This window comes from Sarcophilus harrisii, chromosome 4 (assembly GCF_902635505.1).
Source record: "Sarcophilus harrisii chromosome 4, mSarHar1.11, whole genome shotgun sequence".
Classification (NCBI taxonomy): Eukaryota; Metazoa; Chordata; class Mammalia; order Dasyuromorphia; family Dasyuridae; genus Sarcophilus; species Sarcophilus harrisii.
Genome location: NC_045429.1, coordinates 464,482,446 through 464,502,529, shown reverse-complemented (window position 1 = coordinate 464,502,529; position 20,084 = coordinate 464,482,446). Strand labels below are relative to the sequence as shown.

The following is a 20,084-nucleotide window of genomic DNA, read 5'->3' as shown; positions in this document are numbered from 1 at the left end:
TTTTAGTAGTGGTGAGGTGACCTTCTTGACCCTGAGCCCAGTCTGACCAGGTGGGGATGTTCCCAGAGTGCCAGGAACAAGCATTTTCTTGGCCCAGTTTATGAACACAATCAGATCACTAGGCCAGGTGGTACCATAGGGCCAGAGTCACAAAGAACGCAAACTGGAAGTCACAAAGTTTAATTCTGCCTCGGATATTTACTGACCATGTGATCCTGATAAGTCATTTACCTTCTCTGGGCTTCCGTTTTGCATCTGGTGGTCTCAGAGCCCCTCCTGGTGCCAGATCTATGGTCCTAGGAGAGGCGGGGGTGGGGTGGGTCGCATTGTTTGGCTGTCCCTGGAAAGTTGACCTGAGGCGGCAAAGTCCAGGCAGTTAAAAATGGAGGGTTTGGGATGAAGGTGACTATTTTTTCCTCTTGGAATGAAAGGGATGGCGATACCCAAAGGAAGTCTGGGAGGTCAGTGGTTAGAGCAGAGGAAGGAAAGCATCTCAGGGACTGAGGGCAGCTAGAGAAAATACCTAGAGCTGAGGATGGAAGGTCTTGGTTGTAGGACAGTCAGGGAGGCCAGGGCACTGGACTAAGGTTAAGGACTAAGGTGTAAGAAGCCTGGAAAGGGAGGAGGGCAGGTCCCGAGGGGCATTATGTGTTTGCTCCTGGGGGCACTGGGGAGCCATGGCTTACTTACTGAGTACAGAATGACAAGGTCAGAGCCACATTTTAAGAAATTTCCTTTAGCATCTCAGTGGAGGATGGACTGGAATAGGGAGAGCCTTGAAGTGGGCAGACTCCCAGCAGCTGTGGCCACGTCCAGGGATGAGGAGATGAGGGTCTGCCCCAGGTGGGGCATGGGACAGAGGGTCAGGGGTCAGGGGGAGCCTGGGTCTTCATTTGGAGTGATACCTGGAATTTCCAAGGAGATGTGGTCAATGCTGTGGGTTCGGTGTTCTTCCTGGGGGCCGAGCCCCTGAGGGTGCTTTGAGATCCCTGCCCATCTGTGCCCTTTCTCCCTAGGGGCCTGGATCATAACTGGGGGCTCCCATGCTGGAGTGATGAAGCAGGTGGGGGAGGCTGTGCGAGACTTCAGTCTGAGTAGCAGCTACAAGGAAGGGGAAGTCATCACCATCGGGATCGCCACCTGGGGGACTGTGCATAATCGCGAGAGTCTGATCTATCCCACGGTGAGCTGGGCTGGCTGTGGGGGACCAGAGCAAAAGGAAAAGCTTGTGTACCTGTGGGAGGGAAGGGGAGACGCAGAGAGAAGACAAAGGTAAGGAGAGAGAGAGGAGAGGAGAGGAGAGAGAGGTGAGAAAGAGGAGAGAGAAGAGAAAGGGAAGAAGGGAGAGAAGAAGAGAGGGGGAGAGGAGAGAAAGGAGAAAAGGGGGAAAGGGAGAGGAGAGAGAAGAGAGAAGTGAGAGGAGAGGAAGAGAGAGGAGAAAGGAGAGAAGGGAGAGAAGACAAAGGAGAGAAGAGAAAGGAGAAGAGTGGGGGAGAGGAGACAAAGGAGAGAAGGGAAGAAGGGGAGAAAAGGAGAGAGAAGAGAGAGCAGAGAGAAGAGGAAGCTAAGAAGAAGTGGGAGAAGAGACAAAAGAGAGAAGGGGAGAGGAGAGAAAGGAGAGAAAGATGGAGAGGAAGGAGCAATGAAGCAATAATTATAATTATTGGGCTAATGCTTACTAATTACTAATAATTATACTTAACACGATAGCTGGCACAAAGTTTGCACTATATACATGGTTAATATTATTATGTCAATAGTCAAGCAGTCAGCAATCATTTAGTAAGCACCTGTGTACCAGCCACTGCTCTGGGTCCAGGGATCTACCAGAACCTGCCCTCAGGGAACTTCTGTTCTACCTAGGGAATAACACATACACATCTAAGAAAAGGCAGAATCTAATCCCAGTCCACATGACAGCGTTTGTCTTGGGTGCTGAGGGGTCAGGGAAGATTTTGTGAATCACAGCCAGCCTGGTTTGGTGATCCGACTTAGTCAGGCCAGCCCCCGAACAGCAACATGGCATCTGACTTTCGGTTTGGCGCACTGCTACACTCCCTTGCTGCCAAACTTGGCAAGACTCTCTTCCTCTCTGGAAGCCATTTGGAGTAGGTGGCTTAGCCGGAAGATCACGGGTCCTGGGATTCCAGGTCCTCAACTGTTCTCTTGGCTATCCCCAGGGAGGTTTCCCAGCTGAGTATATCTTGGATGAGGAGAGCCAGGGAAATCTTTCCTGCCTGGACAGCAATCACTCCCACTTTATCCTTGTGGATGATGGGACCCATGGCAGATATGGTGTGGAGATTCTGCTGAGGACCAAGCTTGAGAAATTCATCTCTGAGCAAACAAAAGAAAGAGGAGGTAACAGGTGCATGGAGTAAAGGGGGGGGGAGTGTCTGGAAGGAGAGAGAGAGAGTTGTGTGGATATGTATGTGGCTATGCATTTGTCTAGTCTCCTAGCCTGTGAGGAGAGCCCCCACTAGTGTGTCACCCTAAAAAGGAAGCTTTGAAACTAGCAGCTATGAAAGGACAGAGGGACCTCCTCTCAATGCATTTGTATATCGTCGTAGTCTGTGAGAAAAGCCCCCACTGGTGTGTCACCCTAAAAAGGAAGCTTTGAAACTAGCAGCTATGAAAGGACAGGGGGACCTCCTCTCTACACCTCCTTTTGTCCATCTTTTGAAGTCAGCTGTGTTGCCTATAACAGGCCCAGACTGGGGAGACGTCATGATTAGAAATACATGTTTCTTTCTATGCTGGGCTTTCACTTGACCTAACCTATTGTCCACAGGGGTGGCCATCAAGATTCCAATTGTTTGTGTGGTCCTGGAGGGAGGGCCTGGCACACTGGATGTAAGTATAGACCAGGGACCACAGGGGCCAGGGCATGGTTTCCTAAGGAAGAAGAGAAAGAGGCATTAGGGAAGAAGAAAACCACTCATAGACCAGATAGTTGGGAAGGTTTTTTTTTTTTTTATCAAAAATGAGCTGATTATTTTGTGAGTATTGATGATTTTTGAGAGACAGCAGTGTGTGATATAATGGCCTTTTTGTTCAAGTCTCTGACACACTGTGGGACTCTGGACAAATCAGATAACTTTGTAGAGTTCTAGACAACTCCCTGAGGGTTAGAAAGCTGTGGGGAAGAGGAGTTCCCTACACTCATTCCTTGTGGGTGATTCATGACTGGTAAAGTTTTCATCAAGGGCAGCTAGGTGGATGGAATACCAGTCCTGAAGTCAAAAGGACCAGAGTTTAAATCCAGCCACAGACACTTGAAACCTAGCTGTGTGACCCTGGATAAGTCACTTAACCCTGATTGCCTTACCAAAATAAAAGCTCCCACTAGGGAGCCCTGGTCTGCCCAACCCACACCAGGCTTCCCCAGAGTCCCTCCAGGCACTTAGGAGGCCCATCACCCTCTCCTCTATGCTGCAGACCATCTTCAATGCCATGACCAATGGAACCCCCTGTGTGATCGTGGAGGGCTCGGGCCGTGTGGCCGATGTCATCGCCCAGGTGGCAAACCTGCCCATCTCAGAGATCACCATCTCCCTGATCCAGAAGAAGCTGAGCTTGCTCTTCCATGAGACTTTTGAGACATTTACTGAGAGCAAGATTGTGGAGTGGACCAAGAAGGTGAGGCCGGGGTGGGAGTGAGAGCCTTGGGACCATGCCCAAGCCACACTGGGGCATGTGCTGCTGGCACGCTTGTTAGGAGATGCCAGGTGGGCAAGGGTTAAGAGGACCCCCAGAGGGGCCCCAGAAATCCATGAAGCAAGACTCTATGAGGTGCCTCCTGTGTGCTAAGCCACTCAGTGCTGAGTTCACGCTGGTCCTGGGGGAGGGCTGGACAGATGTCACGGGTTGGCTGTGTAGACACTGTGAAGGGTCTGTCTTCCTCTTCCGGCTGATGGTCATTGAACCATGGCTGGCGATCCAACCTTCCACCTGGTTCTTCTGTGACATCCTTGATGTCCTTGATCCTGGTCATCCTCCAAATGCTGTAAACAAGGGAGCCCAGTACAGGACAGCTCATTCTGCTTGCTAGAAAGGCCTTTCTCACATCACATGGCAGCAGGGTTGCATCTGACTTGCAGTCACAGCCCTTGGGAGAGGGAGGGAGGCTGGGCAGGCACGGGATGCTGACAGAGCAGGCTGCGAGGTGCCCGTGGAGGGAAGGACATGGGCCGGAGGGATCCCCCGCATCCACCCAACTCTCTTAGGCATCATGGGAGAAAATGAATAGGAAGATGAGTTTGCATTTCTCAAGTAGATAACAATTGATGGAGATGATCTGAGGTGGGGGTGTGTGTATTGTGTACTGTGTGCTTGTGTTGTGTTGTGTGTGCACATGTGTGGTTACATGTGCCGTGTGTGTATCACACGTGTGTGGTGCACTCCTACGCATATCCACCTATGGGGACGTGGCCTGTGGGTGTAAGTATTGTGTGTGTGTGTGTTCATGTGTGTGCGTGGAGCACTTGTAAATGCAGTGTGTGAAGGGCGAGCCGGGTGACAGTGGAGAGAGCACTGACCCTAGAACCGGGAGCTCCTGAGTTCAAATCTGACCTCAGACACTTACCTACTATGTGGCTCTGAGCAAGTCACTTCACCCCATTACCTCCAAAAAGTGACATAAAATAAAGGCATTTACGTGTGGCTCTTGCCCGGGACATGCTCACTAAGCTGAAGAGACTTGCTTTTGAAAACAAGTTTAAAAATGACAAGACAAGAAGGAAAATCGTGTTGGGGTATTGGGTGGGTCTGTCAGTAGAGAACTCTCCTGCCCAATCAGGGAGGGGCTGGAATCTGTAGGGGGGAGGGGGTGCCAAGATGCAAGGTTAGCCCCAGGGCTCACACTCAGAACCCAGGGCTGGGATGCCCTTGAGCCCATTGCTGGGGGAGGGGTGAGGCCTTCTCCTGATCACAGGAAGCAGTGCCCACATGGGTCTGGGCCCGGCTCATCCCTGATTTGTTACAGATCCAAGACATTGTGCGGAAGAGACAGCTGCTGACCATCTACCGTGAGGGCAAAAACGGCCAGCAGGACGTGGACGTGGCCATCCTGCAGGCGCTACTGAAGGGTGAGCATCCGGGCAGGGGCCTCTGCAGGAGGGCCGAGCGGAGCCTGGCTTAGGGAGTAGAATGGAAAAGCTTGGACGGCTCAGCAAGTGCAGCAGTAGTTCGAGAGCCTCTGCAGACACGAGGACAAAAAGCAGAACTCTGCCGGCTCACAGGGAGCTTGCGTCCTGTCTAGTGGGGGACAAAGTGCCGGCTACTGCTCGCGCTCACCCGGCCATCTGCAGGAGCTCTCCCTCTCTGCTTAGGAGCAAAAGTAAAATGGGGAGGAAAGGGCAGGCAGCCAGGCAAATAAACCATGAGGTGTGCAGCTGAGCATGAAGGGAGTGGGCGCAGGGACCGATGCTGACCCTTGGGCTCTCCTGGGGCAGGTGAGAAAGCAGGGCCCCTGCACCTCAGATGCCCTGAGCCTTGGCTGAAGCCTTCCCTTCTCTGCTTCCTTCCACCCCCAGCCTCGAGGAACCATGACCACGTGGGCCACGAGAACTGGGACCATCAGCTGAAATTGGCCGTGGCCTGGAACCGGGTGGATATTGCTCGGAGTGAGATTTTCACCGATGAGCGCCAGTGGAAGGTGGGTCTCTGGAGGCAGGGCACTGAAGGGGCAGGGAAACGAGCTCTGGTTGGGGTGTCCTCGGCCCCCCGCTGACCGTGATCTGCTCTTGGCCCAGCCCTCTGATCTGCACCCGATGATGGCTGCTGCTCTCATCACCAACAAGCCTGAGTTTGTGAAGCTCTTCCTGGAGAATGGGGTTCGCCTGAAGGAGTTTGTCACCTGGGACACACTGATTTACCTGTATGAGAATTTGGCCCCCTCCAGCCTGTTCCACAGCAAGTTGCAGAAGGTGCTGATGGAGGAGATGGAGCGCTCCGCCTACTCATCCCTACCCAAGATCCAGATGCACCATGTGTCCCAGGTGCTGCGCGAGCTGCTCGGAGACTTCACCCAACCGCTGTATCCCAAGCCCAAGCACAGCGAGCGGCCCCGGCTGTCCCTGGCAGTGCCACACATCAAGCTTAATGTACGGTACTGCCTTTTCTCACCCTGCTCACCCCACTGACCGATATTCATTCCCCATAGGGTGTTTTCCTAGCTTGTCCGAGGTACCACACTGCCCTTGCTAACATTTCCGTGCTTGTGCCGGATAATGTTTTTATCAATGCCTTGGACAGTATGACTCCCAAACAGTGAGGGATAGCTGACATATTGGATGACTGAGTCAGGATCAAGAAGGATTTGATAGGCTGAAGCAATGGGCAGAATTGAATGAGATTAAATTCAGTAGGAATAAATGGAAAGTCTTGCCCTTGGGCACAAAAAAATTCAATGGGAAGGCTTGGCTAGACCAGTGGTTCTGGAAAAGATCTGGGGATTGGAGTAGATACAGTACAAATTTGGGAAATTGATATAGATCATTGGGGATGGAGCAGCTGCCAAAAGTCTAAGGGCGGGAAAGACCATGAGAGCTGTCCCAGAAAGGAATGGGCTGTCTCAGGATGTGGTGAATTCCCCTTCCTTGGAGGTCTTCAAAAAGATTGGAAAGATATCTGAGGGGTTTGTTACAGTGGGGGCTAATTTCAGTCCATCAGTCAATCAATCACCAAGCATTTAGCAAGTTCCAACTCTCAGCAAAGCCCTGTGGGTAGTCCATGGGATACAAGGATAATGAATGAATCAAATCTCTGCCCATCCAAGTTCTTGCAGCCATCCACCTAGATTTCTATTTCTATTTCCATCCATTTCTAGGTGGATGGCCACAAGAACTTGGATAAATCCTTTGGTGCACAGGTTGGGTTGATGGTTCCCAAGATCCCTTCCTATTATGATTTTCTATGGTTCTCAGAACCTGTTAGCCAGATGAAGAGATTGATTTCCTATGGAAAGAGAATTTCCCTTGCCCAACCAATCTCTGCCATTTTTTGCCCTGAAGGTCTGAGGCTTCAATGTCCATTTGATCTAGACATGGCTACTTTTCCAAGAATCTATAGTAGATTAAAAGGGAACCATTCTCCAGACAAAAGGCTCATTCATTTTAACTTTTAGAATCCTGAAATCACAGACTTTCATAACCAGATGGCGCTTTAGTAGGTGTCCAACACCCCCCCCCCAAATCCCCTTGAATATCTCTCTCATTACCAGTCGCCCAGACACTGCCTGGTCACTTGGAGTCCCCAGACTAGACCAGTTCAAAGGTCCTTCTCTTCCAGATCCTTTTCAGTTTTTCTGAGGGACCTGATCCAAAGATGCTCAAGAAAATCAAAAGCTCACTTCCTCATACAACACTGTGACCCAGGAAATTTTCTAAAGGCAGAAGTCTTGTCCATTATGAAGATCTGGCCTCAGGCAATTGAAAATCAGTTTTAGAGATGTGGTTCCCAAGTGGAACCTGTCTTTCATATACTAGGGAATGACTTTGGGCAGCTCCTTCCCTCCAACCCTTTCCCTCTTTGTTCCTTCCTTTGTAAAGTTAAGGGTCCCTCCCAACTCTGACCCTCTGTGATTCTACAATCTCTGAAGCTGGATAAATAAATGCCACACTCTTTTGTGTATAGTCTAGAGCAAACTGGCATTTCTCTCATCCATCTATCCATCCATCCATTCATCATCCATCCCTTTTTCCAACCCTCCATCCTTCTATCCTTTCCTCCATCTTTCTATCCCTCCCTCCCTCCCTCCCTCCATCCCTCTGTCCATCCAATAATCATCTATATGTCCATCCATCCATCCATCCATTCCTTCCTCCATCTATCCAATAATCCATCGATCTATTCATCCATCCATCATCTATCCATCCATCCATATCTCGTGCCATGGCACCCCCTCCCATCACCTCAGTGATGCTTTGACCTCCCAATTCCTTCATCTTCTCAGAACCAGTCACCTGTGGTGGAGTTCTAACTGTCATGTACTCACCAGGTGCAAGGTGTGAGTCTCCGGTCCCTCTACAAGCGTTCTCCAGGTCGTGTTACTTTCACCATGGACCCTGTTCGAGACCTTCTCATTTGGGCCATTGTCCAGAACCGCAAAGAACTGGCAGAAATCATCTGGGCCCAGGTACTAACTAAGACATTTCTTGTGTGGAGTCTTTATAGGGGATTTCTGCAGGATCTGAGGTCCATAGATGCCTGGGATGTACAGAGGTAGATGGATGTGGTCCTGGGGAGCCCTGGGATGGGGGATGGGGGAAGGGCCAATGCTGGTCAATATTATAAGATTATCTGTGGATGGACCAGTAGTGTAGGTGGGAGTGGACCTGTGTTCACTGTGGCCCCTTCTGATGGGCCAATGCCGAAGAGGCATGGACTCTCTGGAGGTGCAGAGATGGGGAGAAGGAGGCTTGGCTCCCTTGTTGGAGGGGGCAAGAATAAAGGGGGGATGGGACTGACCTCCTTAGCCAGTGTTCACCTCCCACCCTCAGCAAGTAGCCAGTGACTCTACTACCAATAGGAGGGAGTGGAATAGTACAACCTTCACCCCCTCCCACCCAGAGCAGCTCTGGTGCACACGCCAGGTAGTCCCAACCCAGCAGGGGCTTTTAGGGGCAGAGGAGCAGTAGGTCGGTGGTTGAGCATCAGACTGACCACCGTGTCGGATTTCTCTCCATGGCCACGTCTTTAGAATCTTGAAGGTATGAGAGGTTTGTCACTTGTCAGACATTAACTGGTTTGTCTCTGCTGAGCAAATCCTGGCCACTATTACCTGGTAAAAGTCAAGTTAGGACAGGTCAAGAAGGGGGTTTGGAGCCAGCCTGCCCTTAGCAGGAGTGTGGGCTGCCTGGGTGAGGAGCAGCAATGGCGGTCAGTCGTTGCCGATACCAGCAGTCACCCCTTGGCACCCACGTTTGTGCCTCTCAAGAATAGGCTACAGTGCTTGGAGGTTTGCTTAGCAGGTGGCACCTAGAAGGGTCCTCCCTGCAGAGTACTCACCTCCCCATGTGGTCCTCCCTGCAGAGAACTCATCCCCTAGTATGGTCCTCCCTGCAGAGGACTCATCCCCTAGTATGGTCCTCCCTGCAGAGGACTCCCCATTGATATGATCCTCCCTGAAGAGGACTCCCCCCCATGTCGTCCTCTCTGCAGAGAATTCACCCCCTAGTATGGTCCTCCCTACAGAGGACTCCCCATCGATATGGTCCTCCCTGAAGAGGACCTCGGTTCTTCCTGCAGAAGACTCACCTCCAGCATAGTCCTCCCTGCAGAAGACTCACCCCTGGTGTAATCCTCCCTGCAGAGGACACCCCCAGCATGATACTCCCTGCAGAGGACTCAGCCCCAACATCCTCCCTGCAGGGACTCCCCCCAGCCCACCCTGTGCAGTCCTCCCTGCAGTAGCCTCATGGGAGAGTCAGAAAGAATAGATGGGATGTACTCCAAAGAGACAGGCTCATGGCCGGCCTCATGGCACCTCCCCCCATGTCTTTAGAGCCAGGACTGCATTGCAGCGGCCTTGGCCTGCAGTAAGATCCTGAAGGAGCTGTCCAAGGAGGAGGACGACACGGACAGTTCGGAAGAAATGCTCACCCTGGCTGAGGAGTATGAGCACAGAGCCATCGGTGAGTTCGGGGGATCCCCCACCCCACTCTCCGCCTGCCTGGAGGCCTGAGGCATAAAGGGTTGGCATGTGGGGGCTGATGACATGTCCTCCCCATCCTGGACCTTTTAGGCGTGTTCACTGAGTGCTATCGGAAGGATGAGGAGAGAGCCCAGAAACTCCTTATCCGCGTGTCTGAGGCCTGGGGGAAGACCACCTGTCTGCAGCTGGCTCTGGAGGCCAAAGACATGAAGTTTGTGTCCCATGGGGGCATCCAGGTTAGCCTTCCTGGGGAGGTGTGCACGTGTGTATATGCACCTGTGCATGTGGGTGCTTGTGCATGTATGTACGTGTGTGTTCCTGTGTGTTTATACGTGCAGATGTGTGCGTGTGTGTATATGTGTGTGCTTGTGTGTGTTTGTGCATATGCATGTGTTTGTGCATATATATGTATGTGTGTGCTCTTGTGAGTGCTTGTGTGTGTGTGTGTGTGTGTGTGTGTGTGTGTGTGTGACAGACTGGGGGACAATTCTGTTTCCTGCCCGGCCACGGACACCTCCCTGCACAGATGGAAAGCCAAGGTGGCATGGGTTCTTGCTCACAGTACAGAGGCGGCTTTTCTTAGGGCACGACAGTGGGGCGGATGGTAAGGCAGGCTCTTTGCTGGGAGTTCAGAGAGCACAGCGGGTAAGGGCAGAAGCTGCCTCCCCTTAGCTCTGTGCCCAGGCATCCAGCCGGGCATGCCACTCCATGCACTCCTCAGTCTTGGGGGCAACAGCAGCAGACCTCAGTTTGGTGGGGTGGGCCCCAAGGTGGCTGCCGAGGGAGCGGGGAGTCAACTTGCAGGAGTGCTTGGCTGGAGGCAGGGTGGCAGAATGGCAGGGGTCATCTCAGCACCCGAGGAGGGGGCAGGCAGGCTCTGGAGGGGATGGAGCTCTGAGCCGGGCTCTCAGGGGTTAGAAAGCAGGCGATGTGGGGTTGCTGCTTCCCTTTAAACCTTCCCCCATGTTCTGTTGAGCAAGAGGCTTGGATCACATGGGCTGAGGTCTTTTCCCCAGCCCTATTCCCCATCCCTCTGGCCCCACAGCATTAAAGTCCCTTCCCTGCAGAGCCCCCTGATGCTTTTCTGCCCCAAGGTCCCTTCAACGACGGCGTCTGTGATTGTACACGACATCTAAGGCAGTCCCAGGATAAGCGGGGCCTTCCTAGGCTTCTCTCTAGGAGAGGGTGGGCTCAGCTGCCTGGCCTCAGGAGCTCTGGCCAAAAGCTGCCCGATGCTGCCCTGGGCCCTACTGCACCCCATCCCCCCATCCCTGACCTGGTGCTCACAAACAGGACTGTATGAATGTAAGAAATGTCTCTGGGGAAGGAGCTCTGTCAGCCCTAAAGCCCCATCTTAGCTCTTCCTCTCTCCATCTCCCTGGCCGTCCCTGCTTTCTGTGCGAGTGTGTGCATGTGTGCATCCTGGCCCCAGAGGGTCCCGGCCTGCTCTGCCCAGTGTGGCCTTTCTCTCCCCAGGCCTTTCTGACCAAAGTCTGGTGGGGGCAGCTGTGTGTGGACAACGGCCTCTGGAGGGTGATCCTGTGCATGCTGATGTTTCCACTTCTCTACACGGGTATCATCTCCTTCAGGTACCAACCCGACTCTGGCGCTCTGGGGGGCTTTTCCATTTTTTAAGGAGCCAGGACTTTAAAGAGAAGTCTGGTAATAGACACCTGGGGGGCTCCCGGTTGACCGTCGGCATCTCTCCCTCCAAACATCAGGTTCTGCCTGTTTCCCTTGGGTTTGAACAGTGGGTTGGAAGATCCTTAGCGGTCATTTGGGTCACAGAAGGAGCAGAAGGCGCAACCAACCTGAGACTTGGGATTTGGAGGCTGGCTGGTCTGCCCACTGCATTTTTATTGACCTTTCTTACATTTCGATTGTTGCAATGGTGTCTGCCAGTCAGACAATCTGCTCACACCGAGACTTTTTTTCTTCAAAAATACATCTATTTTTACTAATGATTGGGCTCAGGTTTGGAAGCTCTGCCATTTTGGGGACTTATATCTTGAGGTCTTTTACTTTTTGGAATATAATATTTCATTTCCTTCTGAGGTTTCTGGTAAGTGCAAAGCAGTTTTGTGCTGTTCTGATTTTCTTTTCTTTGTATTTGAAGGTTTTTCTCTTGGTTGCTTGCAGAAAGTATTCCTTATCCCTGGAAATGTCAAGGTTAACCATCATGTGTCCTGGAGTTCAAAACAGAACTTTTTCCCCCTTGAGGCTTCAACTAATTTCTTCCTGTATTCAGAAATTCTGGATAGTTTTATTATATTACTTTTGCAATATGGTTTTAATCTTTTTCTGTTATGTTCTAAGAGGACCATGGTTGTTAAGTTGTCTCCATAATCCAGTCTTCAAGATCAATGTATTTTGCTTGCATAGAGAGATCTTATTTTCTTTTAAATGTTACTGCTTTTTGCTTTTCTTTCAGATTGCTCTTTATTCCAATACATTTCACTCCCAATCAGTTGTTCTGTTTTGCTTCTTTGGAGGTATTTGCCATAGTGGATTCAAGTTTTTATTCTCCTAATTATTTCTGTTGTGCAGACCATTTGTTCTTATCTAAGGTTCATTTCTTCTCTCAAAGTTAGGAGTCAAGTTGATTGTCTCAAGACACAAATGACTTGTCTCTTGAACTATTTTGAAATATCCAGTGCTTTCTTGGAAATCCACAGGGTTGTGTTTCATCAACTGTTAAATCATTTCATATCTTATGATATTTATTTAAAGACATTTGCAATTTTTTCATTGACCTGATCCTCACCTTCCCTTCTGATTTTGGTATCTTCTCAGGTACTTTCTTATGATATTTATTTAGAGACATTTGCAATCTTTTCATTGACCTGATCTTCCATGTTGGTTAAAATACATGTGCTCTAGGTTTTTTACTGAATTTTCTTCCTCTTCAAATCTTTGGTGGTTTTAGCCTTTTCCTCTTAAATTCTTCTCATATTCCTTTATCTTCTGGGGCTGGATCTCAAAGCTGTTGTGACTCCCTCCTATGTTGGGGAATCCACTTTCCCCCAGCCTCGATCCTTACCTATTCCAAGAGACTTCCAAGGACCTCAATTGAATGTCCCTCCTTTCAACTGGGGCAGCCTACATGGTGGTCCCCTATTTTAATCCCATTCTTTAGTTGTCTGGCTGGGTATGTAAGTGTCCACTGCATTTGAAGAGTCAGGGAAGGGTATCATTCTATGCACAGTTTCTGCCACTTTGGGATTCCCTAACTTAGGGGCTACCCCAGACAGAATACGGTCCTTCCCTCCCATATTTCTGCTTCTTCCATATGTAACTGGACAGAATTGAGGCCCAATTTGTCTCAGAATTATTGGGTCATGGGGTAGGGGCAGCATGTGCAGGAAAATTCCCAAGTGGACCCCCGAGCACAAGCTGGCGGGTTGTTCTGTGTGTGCTTCTAGAGCGATGTCACCAGAGGCAGCAGCATGTTCTCACTGAGTTCCTGAAGTTGTTATTTCGTTGACATCTGTAAATGCTGGATCTCTGGGACCTCTTGGGGTTTGGAATTTCTTTCTTTTTTCTTTTGTGAGAGGGTTACTAAGGTCTAGAGAAAATGTGGCATCTCCATCTCGTTGGTTCCCGCCCTCTAGAGAGAAGGAGGCCAGAGAGATGATGCAAGGAGCCCACAGGCACGCACGGGCAGGATTCAGACCCATCGTCCCAGGCCTGACCAAGGGCACCCACTCTAACTGAGGGCCCCTGCCTCCTTCAGCAGAGCCGGGGAGGCCAAGGGATGGGTCACTGCTGCTATCTGGGGCCAGACTGGATTTTCTAAAGGGAGAGGGCGAGCTCCCAGGGAGCAGGCTCTGCTGGATCTGTCCTCAGGGTCCTGGCAGAACTTGGTAAATGTTCTCCCTGTGCTTTCCTCCTCCTCAGAGAGAAGAGGCTCCAGCCCGTTAGCTGTCTGGCCCGGTTCCGGGCCTTCTTCACCGCACCAGTGGTCATCTTCCACCTCAACATCCTCTCCTACTTCACCTTCCTCTGGCTCTTTGCCTATGTGCTCATGATCGACTTCCAGCCCACACCATCTTGGAGAGAGTACGTCATCTACTTCTGGCTTTTCTCACTTGTGTGTGAGGAGACCCGGCAGGTATGAGACATCAGCCCCTTTGTCCTGACCCCCTGAATCCCCCTGGTTTCTGTACGGGCCTCCAGACAAAGCTTCTCTCAGTCTATGTTTGCCTTCGGGGGAAACCCTGGCCCTCCCCACCTCTTCACTGCTCGCAGCCCCGCTGGACATTGTACAAGTCCCCGAAGCAGTATCGGGAAGCTGTTGATCACAGTGTTATAGATTGTTAGAGCCAGAAGCAGCTTCCAAAGTCAGCTTCCTCTTCTCTCTACCTCATCGCATGCAGTGAGACCCAGAAGGGTGACGGCACCTGAGGCAGAAGGGAAAAGGACCTTCTTTTCACTGAATTAAAGATTCTGGGGGTGGGGACGGAATACATGTCAAGTGGAATCAGGACATTCAGGGAAATGCCATTTTTGCTAATGCCTCAGTGGTTAAGCCATGAGCATGTGAAAGGCCTTGGACAGGAAGCCCCTGCAAGGAGCAAATCATGTTTGGTAGAAAGAATTGGGCCCCTGTCCGGCACTCTCTGTGATCCCATACTTAATTTTGATCCTCTGCTGCCCCTCCTCTGGGTCCTCTCCCATGATGGGATGCTACCTCTGACCAGTCCTGCTGAAAAATCCTTGATATTTCTTATTTAGTGAGGAGAGCAGATCATGGGCAGCCAGGGGCACCCTGGGCCAGGTCTGCTCTGGTCACCTTGAATTTGTCTTCAGGATGCTTGAGAGAGGATAGTCAATCATATAGAATCCTGGGTCCCCCAGTCCCATCCATGGCACCCCAGGCATGGTTGCAGCCAGAACTGTCCAAAGTGCAGAGAAGGCTCAAGCCCAGGGCACCTGCCTGAGGTTGCGCTTCCCTCCTGGCTGCCAGGCCGGGGTGCCCAGTACCCATGATCACTTTTGTCCCTTTGCCCATGCTGTGCTTCTCTTCAAGCTTTTCTATGACCCTGATGGCTTTGGACTCCTGAAGATGGCCTCTTTGTACTTCAACGATTTCTGGAATAAACTCGACGTTGGTGCTATCCTCATCTTCATAGCCGGGCTCACCTGCAGGCAAGTGCCCGAGATCTCACTCCATTTGTGACATTGTCTCCCTCCCCCGCCTCCCATCCCTCAAGGAAAGACCTGAGAGTTTGTCTGTTAATTTTACTTTCAACTTAATAAACGTCAAACAAAACGAGCGTTGTCCCATAGAAAATAGTCAGTGAAGGGCTAGAGTTATGGCATGCAGTGAAGTAACCGGGGCCATATTCCCAATGCTTCTCCTAAATGCTCGAGCTCCCTCAATAGGGCCTACAGATGCGGTCTTCCTCACAGCCCCCTCAGCATCTGTCACCTTTCTGTCAGTGGTTGTGAGGTTGAAACTTAGAATTGTCTTAATTTGCTGTTCTCGAATTATTGTTCTGGAGCATTTTAGATAATATTGTCGATTATGCTGATAGTTTGTGTTCCTTCTTTTAAGAACTGCCAGCATCCTTGTCAATTGGGGGATGGCTCTTTTTCTTGTAAATCTGAATAAGTCCCTATACACTGCACTTCTGGGGTGTCAATTGTGTGCTAGGACCCAGACCTAATCTTGTCCAGGCTGGTTTTGGTTAAACAGTGAGTTTTTGCCTGAGAATCTGTTCATTTGGGCAGAAATCTTCGCTCCTGCACTGCCCCTGGACTTGGGCTGTCTGTCCTGGGGTTTCAAGACCTTTTCCCAACTCTCAGATTATCAGAGAGAAAAGCCCAGATTGGCCAACTTCCTGCCAGCCAGGATTACGAGGAGCCGGATCCACCTCCCCATTGAGAATAATGGGAGTTACAGTCATGAATCTATCCCCCGTCTCACCTACAGGGAGGGTTGGAGTTCCTGGGAGGTGGGTGGGGATCGGCTGGCCTGAGTCAGCCCCCTGAGGCTACCCCCAAGCCCCTGGCCCTGCGGGTCGGAGGGCAACAAAGAGCCAGAGGTAGGGGGACGCGCAATAAGAGTCCTCTTCATCCTTTTCATATTTCTCATCTTCACCTTCCTCCTCCTTCTCCCCCTCCCTCCTTGTCTTCTGGGGCAGATTTTGCTCTGTGAGCACACGTGTGCTTTAGGGGATGGAGGGTGGACGTGGGTCCTGGCCCTCCAGGGGGTCTGAGCTCAGCTCTCCAGCCCTGGCAGACAGAAAGCTGCCCAGATTCTCTCCCTTACAAGTCTTGCTCCGACTGGGGGGAGTCGCAGGTCCCCTCATTTCCGCCTCCCCTGTGCCGACCAGGTTGATCCCAGCGACTCTATATCCAGGGCGGATCATCCTGTCACTGGACTTCATCATGTTCTGTCTGAGACTGATGCACATTTTCACAGTCAGCAAAACTCTGGGGCCCAAGATCATCATCGTGAAGAGAATGGTGAGCATCTGCACGCGAGCCCACCCTGGGGGGAGGAAGGAGCAGGATGGAAGGATGTGCCAGCGGGCTCCCTCCTGGGGCTACCTGGAGCATGAGGGGAGGACGGGATCAGTGGGCTCTCTCCTGGGGCCACCTGGAGGGTAAGAGGAGGACGGGGCCAGCGGGCTTCCTGGAGGGGCCACTTGGAGCGGGAAGGGAGGACGGGGCCAGTGAGCTTCCTTGCAGGGCCCCCTGGAGTGTGAGGGGAGGACAGGACCAGCGGGCTTCCTCCTGGAGTTCCCTGGGCCCAAGACTGGGAGGCCACGGCCCCTCATTTTAGGGTGATGGGGCCACCGGCAAGTCCTGAGGGCTGGCCTGAGGTCCCCCTACTGTGGGTCACCAGTGGGCTTAGACAGTGGCCCGGGGGGAAGGGATGTTCCTGAAGAATTGGGGCAGAAAGTCCATCCTGTGGGGAGGTGGGGAACCCTTGGTCGTCTTGCATGCGGGGGGGTGGGCACTAACATGGCCTTGCTTGTGGTCAGCTGCCCTTCCCCGGCCTTGGGATGGGCCTCGCTGCTGTGAGCCAGGTCCGAGCTCTGGGAGGGGGGATGCCCCAGACCGTGGCCGTCATCGGGGCTGCCCCTGCCGTTGCAGATGAAGGACGTCTTCTTCTTCCTCTTCCTGCTGGCCGTGTGGGTCGTGTCCTTTGGGGTGGCGAAGCAGGCCATCCTGATCCACAACGAGAGCCGGGTGGACTGGATCTTCCGGGGCGTGGTCTACCACTCCTACCTCACCATCTTCGGGCAGATCCCCACCTACATTGATGGTACCAGCCCCGATGCTCTCCTGGTTTGCAGGGCCGGGCCTGGAGGCAGCGATACCAGGGTCCAAATTCTGCCTCACGTTTACTAGCTGTAGGACCCTGGGAGGCACTTACCTCTCCTCAGTTTGCCTTGGTTTGCTCTTCTGTAAAATGGGCATAATAACAGACCCAACTTCCTGGGATGGAGCAGATGAGGTGCTATTTGCCTGGCACTTAGTAGGTGCTTAGTAAGCCTCACCCACAGAGGCTTCTGCTGTTCTATCCTCTGCCCTGCCCAGGGAGAGGAGTTCTGAGGGTGAATTCCCAGAAGTGAGCAGGAGGGGGGCAGCCCCTGTGGCCCATGAGAGGGCCCCCGCTGAGAGCCACAGTTTTACACAGAGCGCCACAGAGGAAGCGCGGGCTGAGAGCGCCTGGCCCCGCCTCTTGCCCCCTTTTTTCCCCCTGGCTCTGGGGCCTGGGGAGCTCCCAGTGTGGAAGCTCCCTCTGTGAGTGCAGTTCTGCCCAGAGGACCCGGCCAGGTGAACGGGCCTCCCACAGCCTGCAGCACTTGCACCCAGAGCTTCCTGGGGCTGTGGCTTTGGAGGCGCCTGCCTGCACCCCCCACTCATTCCCTCCGCTTCATCCGCAGGGGTGAACTTCAACCCGGAGCAGTGCAGCCCCAACGGGACGGACCCCTACAAGCCCAAGTGTCCCGAGAGCAGCGAGGTCAGCAACAAGCCCGTGTTCCCCGAGTGGCTGACCGTCATCCTCCTCTGCCTCTACCTGCTCTTCACCAACATCCTGCTCCTCAACCTCCTCATCGCCATGTTCAAGTGAGCCCCTCCTGCTGTCCCACCCCCACCCCATCCTCGGGGGCTGGGGAGTCAGGGGGGAGATGGAGGAGGGGGTGGTCGGGGGGAGTGAGGAGGGATGATGTGGGGGAGATGAACCAAGGGGGTCAGGGCAGGTGGAGGAAGGGCAGAGAGGAAGGCCCTTCTCAGGGCCCCAGCTTGGTCCGGGACGGGGGTCAGAGGGAGTTGCCGGCCGCCAGCACAGCATCCGCCCCCTCTCCCCTGCCCCAGCTACACTTTCCAGCAGGTCCAGGAGCACACGGACCAGATCTGGAAGTTCCAGCGGCACGACCTGATTGAGGAGTATCACGGGCGGCCCCCTGCGCCTCCCCCCTTCATCCTCTTCAATCACCTGCAGCTCTTTGTCAAGAGAGTCATCCTGGGCAAGCCCGCCAAGAGGCACAAGCAGCTCAGTGAGTGCTGGCCAGCACGCAGCCCCTCCTCCCCCTCCAGCTTGTCCCACCCCAGGACGGTGAAGAGCAGGGCGGGGCCCTGGGAGGGGACACGATGGAGGGGGAGGAGGGGCTGAGAGGAGATGATCGCTCTCCATGGTCCTGGCGTCAGGGGCCCAGTGGGCAACGAGGGTTGGGCCGCTCCAAAGTCCTGGACGGGCCCTCTCTGCGAGGGCTGCTTCCTTCCTCCGCCTTGGGGACCACCGGCCGAGCTTGGGGGGCCCCCGGGCCACGAGGCGCCCGCTTCTCCTTCTCTGCCTCCCTCCCCTCAGAGAAGAAGCTGGAGAAGAACGAGGAGGCCACGCTGCTCTCCTGGGAGATCTACCTGAAGGAGAACTACCTGCAGAGTCAGCAGTACCAGCTCAAGCAGAGGACGGACCAGAAGATCGAGGACATGGGCAACAAGTAAGGACAAGCTCTGGGCAGGGGCGCCCGCGGGCGCGTGGGCAGCCTGGCCGAGGTCACCGAGGCAGCAGCTTCTGGGGAGGACAGCCAGGCAGAACTGGGGCAGAGTCACCAGGGTGCCAGCCCTGAGCAGGGGTGGCCAAGGATCACCAGAATCCAGTGGCACAGGGAGGATGGACCCCCTGGGTTCATCACAGGGTTCACTGAGGGCTTGGTATATTCTGGGCACCTGGGGAAAGGCCAGTTCTCCAAGAGCGAAGGACGCACGTGAGGAGGACGCAGGACGCTCGGGGAACGAGGCAGGTGGGGAGGGTATGGGGCTGGGTGGGCAGTTAACTCATCGGGAGATCTGGGAGGGAGACCTTGTGGCCAGGGGATGGAGGCTGGAGGAGGAACACGCCCTCTCACCCTCCCTTAAAGCTGTCCCTTAGAACAGAGCAGAAACACAAGGGGAAATAAGTCAGGGGAACTTGGTACCCGTCAGCCACGGCTGGCGTTGGGTGCCCTGCGTGGCCCCCATGGCTCCCCACCTCTGCAAGAAGGGAGGGGAGTCCCCTTCTCCCAGCTCCCTCTCTTTGGCCCTTCCAGGGCAGCTGCTCCTTCCATGGGTACCCCAGAGCATCCTCTGCCTGGCCTCCACCGCCCTCTATCCCAGGCCGTTCCCAGAAGTCTGTTTTAGGACCGGGGGACAGAGCAGCTTTGGGAGTTTGGGGGTGGGGGGGGAGACTGAGAAACCAAGACCCTGTGGAGGAAGTGGGCCTGGGGAGGTGGGCGGGAGAGTGCTCGGGGCTTGGCCCCAGAGTCCCCTGCGCCAGGCACTCTCTGAGGGCCGGCACTCTCTGCCCCAGGATCGACATCATGATGGACCTCCTGGACTTGGATCACCTGAAAAGGCTGGGCTCTGTGGAGCAGCGGCTCGGGTACCTGGAAGAGCAGGTGAGCTAGCACCCTCTGTGGCAGCCAGCCAGCCCCATCCCTCCTGGGACACGTGGGGACCCCCGGCCCAAAGAAAGCATGTTGGGGGCTGGGTGGAGGCCTGGAAGGTCCAATGGGACCAAGGAAGGGACTTGTCCACTCCCTGGATCGGGCCCCACTGGCTCTGCTGCGGCAGGTGTTCACGGCTTGGTCTAGGGGACTGTGGGGGATGGAGAGACCTCCTGAGTTGTGGCCATTGCTGCCTCCCTTAGTGCTGCCTGCTTTGGGTGCCGTTTCCCTTGGGTGCTGCCTCCCTTGGGTGCCATCTCCCTTGCTAGCCATTCTGAGAAGGGGGAGAAGGGAGCCCCCCTCCCCAGTCTGGTTATGAGCAGGTGGAGACCCGCTCTCCATCTTCAGTCAGAAGGGGGGAGTGCAGAGCTCCCAAGTGTAGGGAACTGGGGCGGGGGGATGAGGTGCAGTTCCTTTGTGTGCCCGCCCCCGCGGCAGAGGCTGGAGACGGAGATCGGGAGGGGTTGGATCCTGCTCCAGTAAGT

At 53.6% G+C, this 20,084-nt stretch overlaps 1 protein-coding gene across 3 annotated transcripts in view; it reads left to right on the top strand.

The window, feature by feature from the left end:
- Window positions 1–20,084, top strand: part of TRPM2 (transient receptor potential cation channel subfamily M member 2) — a 44,436-nt gene that overhangs the window by 16,246 nt on the left and 8,106 nt on the right. For all 3 annotated transcript variants that reach the window (XM_031968343.1, XM_031968342.1, XM_031968340.1), the window contains exons 6-24: window positions 1,017–1,183; window positions 2,181–2,361; window positions 2,792–2,853; window positions 3,439–3,639; window positions 4,985–5,087; window positions 5,535–5,656; window positions 5,754–6,104; window positions 8,000–8,137; window positions 9,506–9,635; window positions 9,746–9,891; window positions 11,132–11,244; window positions 13,553–13,766; window positions 14,685–14,803; window positions 15,994–16,126; window positions 16,760–16,931; window positions 17,557–17,740; window positions 17,990–18,171; window positions 18,483–18,615; window positions 19,464–19,551. In XM_031968343.1, coding sequence (XP_031824203.1) covers window positions 1,017–1,183; window positions 2,181–2,361; window positions 2,792–2,853; window positions 3,439–3,639; window positions 4,985–5,087; window positions 5,535–5,656; window positions 5,754–6,104; window positions 8,000–8,137; window positions 9,506–9,635; window positions 9,746–9,891; window positions 11,132–11,244; window positions 13,553–13,766; window positions 14,685–14,803; window positions 15,994–16,126; window positions 16,760–16,931; window positions 17,557–17,740; window positions 17,990–18,171; window positions 18,483–18,615; window positions 19,464–19,551 — 2,939 coding nt within the window. The remainder of the gene's footprint in view (window positions 1–1,016; window positions 1,184–2,180; window positions 2,362–2,791; window positions 2,854–3,438; window positions 3,640–4,984; window positions 5,088–5,534; window positions 5,657–5,753; window positions 6,105–7,999; window positions 8,138–9,505; window positions 9,636–9,745; window positions 9,892–11,131; window positions 11,245–13,552; window positions 13,767–14,684; window positions 14,804–15,993; window positions 16,127–16,759; window positions 16,932–17,556; window positions 17,741–17,989; window positions 18,172–18,482; window positions 18,616–19,463; window positions 19,552–20,084) is intronic.